Below are 9,610 nucleotides of genomic sequence, written 5' to 3'. Positions count from 1 at the left end.
CTGTGACCGCGTTGTTTGAAGGAGTACTACTCGGTTGCAGGCCACGTTAGAAGAATGATTCTGTAAATTGATTATTTAGCATAAGGAGATTTGTTCGTAATATATAGTATTATTCAACTTGTTAATTATTTATAATTCATCATTTATTTTTTTTAGCTTTTCAAATTTATCCTCATTTTCAAAAAATAATTGGATGTGTCCATCCCTTCAGGAAAGGGTGCTGCTGTTGGATAGGCCTCCGACCTGTAATGAATATGTATCAAATACTGTATACCTCAAATTGATGCTTACAATTTTCTAGATCCGTGGGTATTTAGTCCTATATATGGAAGTGTAACACCATGTACATATATCTTTACAACAAAGGATTTGAGGTCGTTCTTAAGCATTAAGGGTTTGAATTTCAAGGATTTTAGAGTCCAAATGTAAGTTCAGTAATCAATAATGCAAATTAAAGTATTGTCTTCTCGTCCATTTGTAGATAGGGACCCACGTAGAAGAAAATTCACAACTTTAACCCATGTGGATATCTTCTGTCCTTTTTGTCTTCAGCGGTAAAATGCTCTTCCTTCTCACTTAAATTGAAGAGAAACAGATGAATAACGGGGAGATCCAAACAAGAGTTCCATATTCATCTGGAGAGATCTCAACAAGAGCTCCTTCAGCGCTTCTAGCAGACCAAGTTTTAGGCATATGTGTGCCCTTTAGCATTCTTTGGGAATGGATGTGGTGTGAACCTTGTGCTGGGATTCTTACCTTATGTTGTGTGTCAATCTTTTTCCCTGTCTTTTCCAAAGGCTACGCTGATTCAAAGTGGTGTTTAAAGGAAATAGCGAAGATGTTGGAGTGCAAAAGGCTCACTGTGCCAATCTTCTGTGTAAAATTCAGAGCAGCAGCACCATGGATCAATCAGCAGTTCTCTGCAGCAATGCAGTAGCAAGGAAGCAAACATCACAAGACATCGTTTTCTTGATAAACAAAACAGTGGAGGATAGGAACAGGGCAAGACAATCAACGAGAACAGAGGCAAAAGGGTAGAGCTCCTCAGTTGAGCCAACAGACCTGCAAAATAGTTCTTATTTTCATATTGATATTTCAGAGAAATTTTTCTCATTTGTATATTGGTGCCCTTTAAAATTTAAAATGTTTTAACTAGTATCCCTTAGATTGAATTTTGTGGCTCACAAGTCAAAATCCTGCGGCCGGCCTCACGAAGCTTATCAGTCAAGGTTCGTACTTTCTAATATTTGCCCTAACATATTTTCTTTAAACAGGCCTTGCATTGGTTAATTGGGTTCGGTAAATAAAAGCAGATCTTATTAATGCTCAATTCGAAGCTTGGACAGAGCTCCAAGTCCCGATGAATCTGATCAGCTAAAATTCCCTTAGTTGGGTCTTGTTTATGGCTACTTCTACTAGCTTAAATATCTGACCCTTGCATTACTGACGAGTGTGCACCATATATTTTGTTACTTGAGAAAGTAACAGGTGCTGAGCTCTTTTTCCAATTTCTTTGAAATACAAAAGAGAGAAAGAAATTGACCCAAATTAGAGAAGGGACCTAAATCCAGGATTCCCCTGCCTAAGATGGCGACTGCATAATCCAGTGGCACCTAAAATGGATAAGAGCATCTAGGGCTGCATTCGAGCGAACTTGAGCTGGAGTCGGCTCAGAAAACTTGAGCTTGAACTGGAGTCAAGATCAATAGAACATGCACGAGTTTGACTCACGGCTTAACTGATTCAACTCGTTTCTATTAACCCTGTTTTGCTTTGGTTAAGCCTATCTCGTTTTCTTTTAACTTGTTTAACCAGTTATGTTGCTACTCGTTTAACTATTCTTTCGTTATATTTTAGCGTATCATCATATAGTTGAGCCGAGTTGAGTTTAAAAAGGTTGAGTTCTTACAACTCGAACTTCACTTGTTTAATATTTCACATTTGACACTTGTTTAATATTTCAAGCATACATTTGAACTCAAGTGCTCTGAGTCATATTCTATGTCACAATGGTAACGGTATGAGTGCGAGTATGGGTACAGGCATGGCATTTTCAAAAATCTTGGTACGGCGGTACGGTAAATATTATATATTATTATACATTTTTAATTCAAAAAATTGAAAAAAACCATTTTTTCAAACGATCTTACTAAAAATGTGTAAAAATGTGTCGAAGTTGTGGCCTTACTGGACCCGGGTCGGTGCGCCTGAAGTATGAGACCCGATCTAAGCTGCTTCATTTCGGTCGCGACGCTGCTTGCCTGCTTCCTTCCACAGCAAGAGAAAGAGCGTCGTCGGCTAATGGCAACGAGGTTCTTGTTGTCACCCACTGGCAGCACACCGTGTGAGCCTTTCTCTCCCTCTCTCTCGCCGTCGTCCAGTCAGATCTCGGCATTCTACCAGCCGCCGGCCGCATGATTCTCTCCCTCTCCCTCTCTTCTTCTTCTGGATTTGGGGGATTTTCCCTTGGCCATTTTGGGTGTTTGGCCGTTTACAAAATGTGTAAAAATCTTGGTCGCCAGTGGCCGTCCGTTGCCGGTCGCCGTCCGCCGCCACTGCCCAAGGTCACTGCAAAGCAAAGAATCACCGCCGAGGGAAGACGGAGAAGAAGGCGTCGGGCGTTGGCCTATCGGTTTTTGGCCTAACCAAAACCAGAACCAAACGTACCGGGATGTACCGGCATACCGGTATTGCCGTACCGGTGTACGGTATGGGTACACCCATTTGGGCGTACCATTGTGACATAGGTCATGTTTTAACAAGCAAAAGTTCAAGTCGACCACGAGCTGACTCAACTCATTGTACAGTTCTAAGCATCACCAGATTTTCCATATAAATATAACGCCACGACAAAACTATCCAAATTTCAATAGATATTCAAATAATAGTTGTTTAGGTGGAAATAGAGTGAATAAGGGTTGATATTCAAATGGGATTTGCTGAATTTATTTGTATGTATGAAAGCAACACACGGAACAGCTGAGCTTGTAAAGTTGAAAATGTTCCCTCGCAGTGGTTTTATATTGCGCACCTGGTCATGGGAGATGTCTTGAAGCCTCCAAGTGGAACAGAAATTATGTTATGTTTGTGTCTCGGACTTTGGATCTGAGGTTTTAAGTTACAACATGGACCCGAAATCCATAGATAAGAAACCCATCTGCATGATGAAACTATGGGTCTGTGGATTTCATATCAGCATTGGATCTCAGTTCCGACATCATATCTGAGGTTACTCGTTCTCGATGATGAATCACAACTCAGCGAGTTGGATGGCAGCACGAATTGGTCTTGTGTTACATCTAATAGCACGCAAGAATATAGGCAACTGATATGTAACATACAGGAATGGTGAACATGATGGTTCCATGGGTTGAACAACTAATTAGGACGATTCTTCTATGGTCCCCAGGAACTACTGCTCCTGGCTCTCAACCTTTTTTTTTTCTTGGGGCCTCTCTACTTCTAAGGTGCCTCCCATCTCTTTACAATCCATTTACGTAATTAGATTACAACAAAATGAATAATAACTTAATTACTTAAGGTTGTCAATATTTTAGTTTTCTCTAACTTCACTTATCTAGTACATACCTCTTATATGTCTTAGATTTTGTTATCCAGTACTCGTTAGTGAATTGCAAATTTCTCAATGGAAATTGTTGTATTCTAATGAAATCATGCAGATGCCCTTTCGAGGGGTGGAGCCAGATGACTAAATTAAATAGAATGGCCAAAAATGGATTGGCTAGAATATTAATCAACTCATAGAAAATGACAACACTGTCAAAATTAGAATCTTGATAGAAATGAGAGTGCGTGCTACCTGCACTGTAGAACCTTAGTTGTAAACCTGGCATTTAAAAAATAGTGTTTTTCTTCGTCGATGAGTCCCTTAGCAACTAATGAAAATGTTGTTTTTTTTTTTTGTGAAAAAGATAGATAGAAGTTTCTATTTGGGATACCACTTTCGATTATAATATCAAAGCGCTCTCTTTTCTATTCGTTACTGAAATTCTTAGTTGCACATCAGCTTGCATCGTCTCAATTTGCTACTGGCATGACACATGCAAAAAAATATTGACATCACATGCAAATAATATTTTAAGATTCAAAAAATAATTACAATTATGACATATAAGATTAACAAGGGAAATGCATTGATAAGGCAACTAGAATGGGTGCATGAACCACGTTCGTTTCTATTGATGATTATAAGTAAATCCATTCAAATTGATTTTCACAATACTACCCTCTAATGTTACATCACAAGCGATACTGTTAATACTTGTAGAGGTCGGTTTTTTTTTTTTTTTTTTTTGGTGTGGGGGTGTGTGTGGTAGGGATGTCAATGGATTTGGATCAGATACATCTTTAATAATATATTCAGATTTGAATTCGGATTCAAATTTGGATAAAACAAAGTCATATCTGAATCCGAAATCCGATTTTACTAACCAAATCTGATTTTTATATTTATATCCGAATGCGAATCTGAATTTTAAACTGGATTTTACCAATTTTCAAGCATTAGATACATAATATTTGTCTAGAAATGAATCTGATCCGAATCCAATCCGATATTTATGTATATCCCAATCCGAATCCAATCGGATGCCATTTATTAAATTCGAATCCGATCTGATTTCTTAATCGGATATATTAAATTTTCATCCATATCTGATTTTTTTAGATCAGATTGGTCGGATTTGACATCAGGGAGAACTGAGTTAAAAACGTTTGTTCCTTTTGGTATATGCTCTATTACTCACTCCTGTGTTTTTCATGTTTTCCATCATGAACATCATAGAGGGGTTCTGTGAATTATTTTGCTAACCATGCGGTAGTTTGGTGTTTATGAAAAGTTCGGCGGTGCTCAGAACATTGTTCATGTGTGAGCAGTAAATGTAATTTTTTTCAAGAATTTAAAATAAGCATGTAATATCAAACAACTAATTAAAAAAACAAAGGACATGCGTGAAGAGAAAATTAAGATTTCCATGCTTCCTTCATTTAAAGGAAGTCAAAACATAGATGTCATGAAAACCAGCTTTTTTTTTTCTTTTCCTCTATAAGATATGTATGCTAGATGTGAGCTGCAATCTGAATTTGGATATTAGTCGTTCAACAATCTGCCCAATAATATTCTTAATTATAAGAAATGTTTGTCATCGCCAAGAAAAAGTTACAGAGATTTTAGTGCTAGTAAAGTTAACTATTAAAAAGAGATATGGGCATTAGAGATTGAGGTGAGTAGGAGAAATATTAACACAACTAGATCTAGAGAAAAGCAGGGCACCCCTTCCCCCTCCCCTGCTCCACAAAACAAAATATTTGCAGTTAGCACCAGGCAATAACACTAAAATTCCTCCCCCTTTTACACTAAAATTCCTCCCCAACACACCCCCATTTTGCCTGTTTGAGCTATGCTGATTGGGGCATGTGCATTAAAGATTGATTAAAAAAAAGAAAAAGAAATCCGAATAGTAGATAGGCTTGAGTGATATTTCTTGCTTCGGCAACATGAAAATACCATTTGAGAAGGACCATCAATATTTGTGGATTAGGCTTAGATATGTGGGGTCTCCATGAGGTATGTGCCCCTTGGAGCCCACTGTGAAACCTGAATTGAAGGGCAGAGATATGTGGGGTCGTGTGCCCCATATAACACACTCTGAAAGCATAATTTGTTTATTGGTTTTTGTTGGCCCTGGGCCCAGTTATATAGGGCAACTCGACCAGACTCAGATCACCACTCCATGGACCTGGATGGACCTAGGTGTTAACTATGTATTTAGTATCTTATGAGAAAAATTTTATGGCTCCACCTCTGACCTGGATGCGCAATATTTGACATGTTATAACACAGATCATGCAGACTACTTCCTTGGGAAGAATTGGCCTCTTCTAAGTGCAAACACCGTCCATCTCCCTGTATGTGATAGCTACTATCAGTATCGGTAGTATCGACGATTCCGCACAAGAAGTACATATACATTTTTCAGTTGGGACACATCCATTGTCACTTGCATTGTATAGCAATGTGCTCCCTCCCCTGTGTTCACAATGTTCTCTGCTCCCAAGTACAATCGGACTTCATCACCGTCGACTTCTGCAATTTTCTCAAACACAGTAACGTCATCGGCAATGATTGCTATGCAGATGGGTGAGAGGACCTTCTCCAGACCTAACTTCACCCTTGCTCTTCTTAACCAACTAAATGGCAACCTCGGGAGCGTAAATTGCAGCTGCTGTTGTCCTTTGGATGATCCTGGCACTAAAGACCCTGATATCTTCAACCTTTTCAAGTTTTCAAAAGTCATCTCCTGAGACAAAGAAGTTCATCATCAATAGAGTATTCAATTCTAGGAATGCTTCGAATAACAACAAGCCACAAAAACAATAAAGGATCCATTTGTTAAGAGGGAAGTTCAGTGCTATAATTGGTAGTTCGCACCCTTACCCAGACAATTTAGAATTTAAAATTTTGTGTTATTTCTTAATTGATCCTGTCGACTACTTCCTTATGTCTGAAGTTTAGTTCTTTTCTTGTTTGTAAGTTGGTCAATTTGTTTTCAAATAACTATCTATCAATTTACTATATATACATTCAAAACAACAGCTAACTAAATATGTTTAAGGAAAATTAACTTTACATTATTGGGCCTTTTCAAACATTAGTGGGGTATGGTTCATCGTCTAGCTCATGAAGGGAATGTTGGGTCGGGTCCAGCCTCAAGTGGACCAGATCCGGCCCGTCACTTAAGTGACGGGCGGAAGAAAAGGAGGGCACGCGATGTGCCCCCTCTCTCTCTCAATCCCTCTTACGTCTCTCTCTCTCTCTAGGGTTCCGTTTTTTGGGAAAAGAGAAAGGAGAGGTGTGGTCTCTCGTGCTCTCTCTTGGTGGCTGCATAGCAAGAGGAGAGAAGGAGAAGAAGAGAGGAGAGAAGGAGAAGAAGAAAGGAGAGAAGGAGAAGAGGAAGAAAAGGTTGCGAGCATTTGGCTAGAGCAAGATTCGATTCCAACGAGGAGGCGGAACGCATCTCCTCCCAATCTACGTTTTGGGCACTCAATCGTGATATTTTTCCCTTGTTTTTCTCATATAGCTTTGGTGAGATATTATTGTTGGAGGGTTGGCTTTGTGTAGCCCCTCGTGGGAAAACTTATATCATTGATTATAGTGGATTGAGTTTTGGGTCGTAGTACCCTGTGGTTTTTACCCTCATTGTTTAGAGGGGTTTTCCACGTAAAAATCTTCTCGTGCATTTGTGATTGTTTGGTCGTTGATCCGTTGCTTATTGCTTGATCGGTTTGGACTATACTTCGTTGTTGAATCCTTTTTAGTAGATTCATGTTTATCCGCATTTTATCCCAACAAAGTGGTATCAGAGCCAACATGGTAGATAACAAAATTGACTTTGGTACTAGCCGTATGATTAGTCTAAATGGGACTAATTATAGTCTATGGAAAAATAAGATGAAAGATCTCTTATATGTGAAGGCTATGCACCTCCTAGTTTTTGCCAAAGAAAAGCCCGATTTTAAGTCTGACGAAGAATGGGAATTTGAACACGAACAAGTTTGTGGTTTCATTCGACAATTTGTGGATGAAAATGTTTATAACCATATCCAAGATGAAAATCATGCATGTAGTTTGTGGGCAAAATTAGAAAATCTTTATGCCTCCAAGACAGGAAGTAGTAAATTATTTCTTCTGAAAAGATTGATGAATTTAAGATTCAGGGAGGGCAGTTCAGTGTCAGATTTTCTAAATGATTTTCAAGGGGTCATTATTCAGTTATCCAGTATGAGCGTTAAATTTGAAGATGAGATTTTGGGATTATTATTGCTTGCTACTTTGCCCGATTCGTGGGAGACATTTAGAGTCTCGCTTACTAACTCTGCAGCTAATGGGGTTGTTTCTTTAGAGACTGTTAAGTCAGGTATTCTCAATGAGGAGATGAGAAGAAAATCTCAGGCTTGCTCTTCTCAGACAGAGGTTCTTTTCACAGAGAACAGGGGGAGGAGTAAATTCAAGAGTGACAGGGGCAGAGATAAAAGCAGAAGCAAGTCCAAATCGAGTTATAAGAATTTGGAATGCCACCACTGTGTAAAGAAAGGACACATAAAGAAGTACTGTTTTCAGCTGAAGAAGGAGAATAAAATTGGGGAAAAACAGGAGAAGAAAAATGACCGAGATGACAATGTCGCAGCTGCTGCACAACATGAAATGTTTGTTGTTTGTGATGCTAACATGGTTAATGTTGCTAGAGACGATACTTGTTGGCTTGTGGATAGTGGTTCAGCTCTTCATGTTACTTCCCATAAGGATTTTTTCTCTTCATATATTTCTGGTGATTTTGGCACTTTGAGAATGTGTAATGGTTCTTTGTCGCACGTTGTAGGCAAAGGCGACGTCATTTTGAAGAATGCGAATGGAGCTCTATTGAAGCTGACAGATGTGAGGCATGCACCTGACATGCATTTGAACCTTATCTCTGCAGGAAGGCTCGATGAAGAAGGGTATCACAACACTTTTGGTGATGGCCAGTGGAAGCTTACTAGAGGTTCCTTGATTATTGTTCGAGGCAAGAGATGCAACAATAATCTTTATACTATGCAGGCATCGATTTCCAGAGACATGGTACATGTGACACAGGATGAAAAATCTATTGAGTTGTGGCACAGGAGGCTGGGACATATGAGTGACAAGGGACTGCAATTCTTGATCAAGAAGAATCTTCTACAAGATGTAAAGAAAGATAAACTTGACAAATGCAATCATTGTTTTGCAGGGAAGCAAACACGGGTCTCTTTCAAGAGTCATCCACCTTTCAGAAAGTCAGAAGCACTTGAGTTGGTTCATACAGATGTATGTGGTCCTATGAAAGTAAGTTCACATGGTGGTGCACTTTATTTTGTCACGTTTATTGATGATTTTTCTAAGAAAGTTTGGGTCTATTCTTTGAAGAGGAAAGACCAAGTCCTTGGTGTTTTCAAGGACTTTCATGCACTGGTTGAAAGGCAATCTGAAAAGAAGCTGAAGTGTGTTCGCAGCGATAATGGGGGAGAGTATATTGGTCCATTTGATGAGTATTGCAGATCTCATGGCATCAGGCACCAGAAGACTCCACCTAAGACTCCTCCATTGAATGGCGTGGCAGAAAGGATGAACAAGACACTCATGGAGAGAGTTAGATGTCTCCTATCTGAAGCTAAGTTATCTGATTCTTTTTGGTGTGAAGCTTTACATACTGCTGCTTATGTGATTAACTTGTCTCCACATGTTCTTTTGGATGGTGATATTCCTAACAGAGTTTGGTATGAAAAGGATGTATCCTATGAGCACTTACGTGTATTTGGATGCATGGCATTTGTGCATATACCAAAGGATGAGAGATCGAAATTGGAATAAAAAAGTAGGCAGTGCGTGTTTTTGGGTTATGGCCATGATGAATTTGGTTACAGATTGTATGATCCAGTTGAGAAGAAGCTTGTCAGAAGCAGGGATGTTGTATTTGCTGAAAATCAGAATATTGAAGATATTCAGAAAGCAGTAAAGAATTCTTCTCATAGCAGCTATTTGCCAATTGATGTGGATCCTATTCCCTTGCAG

At 39.1% G+C, this 9,610-nt stretch overlaps 1 protein-coding gene across 4 annotated transcripts in view; it reads right to left on the bottom strand.

Annotated features, from left to right (window-relative positions):
• Positions 1 to 5,866: 5,866 nt before the first annotated feature.
• LOC116249200 (disease resistance protein RPV1-like) overlaps positions 5,867 to 9,610 on the bottom strand; it is a 43,340-nt gene continuing 39,596 nt past the window's right edge. For 3 of the 4 annotated variants that reach the window (XM_050075941.1, XM_050075940.1, XM_031620173.2), the window contains exon 5: positions 5,867 to 6,320. In XM_050075941.1, the coding sequence (XP_049931898.1) occupies positions 5,946 to 6,320 (375 nt within the window). In that variant the 3' untranslated portion in view covers positions 5,867 to 5,945. The remainder of the gene's footprint in view (positions 6,321 to 9,610) is intronic. The other variant, XM_050075942.1, reaches the window with a different exon arrangement.

Source organism: Nymphaea colorata, chromosome 2 (assembly GCF_008831285.2).
Source record: "Nymphaea colorata isolate Beijing-Zhang1983 chromosome 2, ASM883128v2, whole genome shotgun sequence".
Lineage (NCBI taxonomy): Eukaryota > Viridiplantae > Streptophyta > Magnoliopsida > Nymphaeales > Nymphaeaceae > Nymphaea > Nymphaea colorata.
This window is presented reverse-complemented; position numbering and strand designations above follow the sequence as displayed.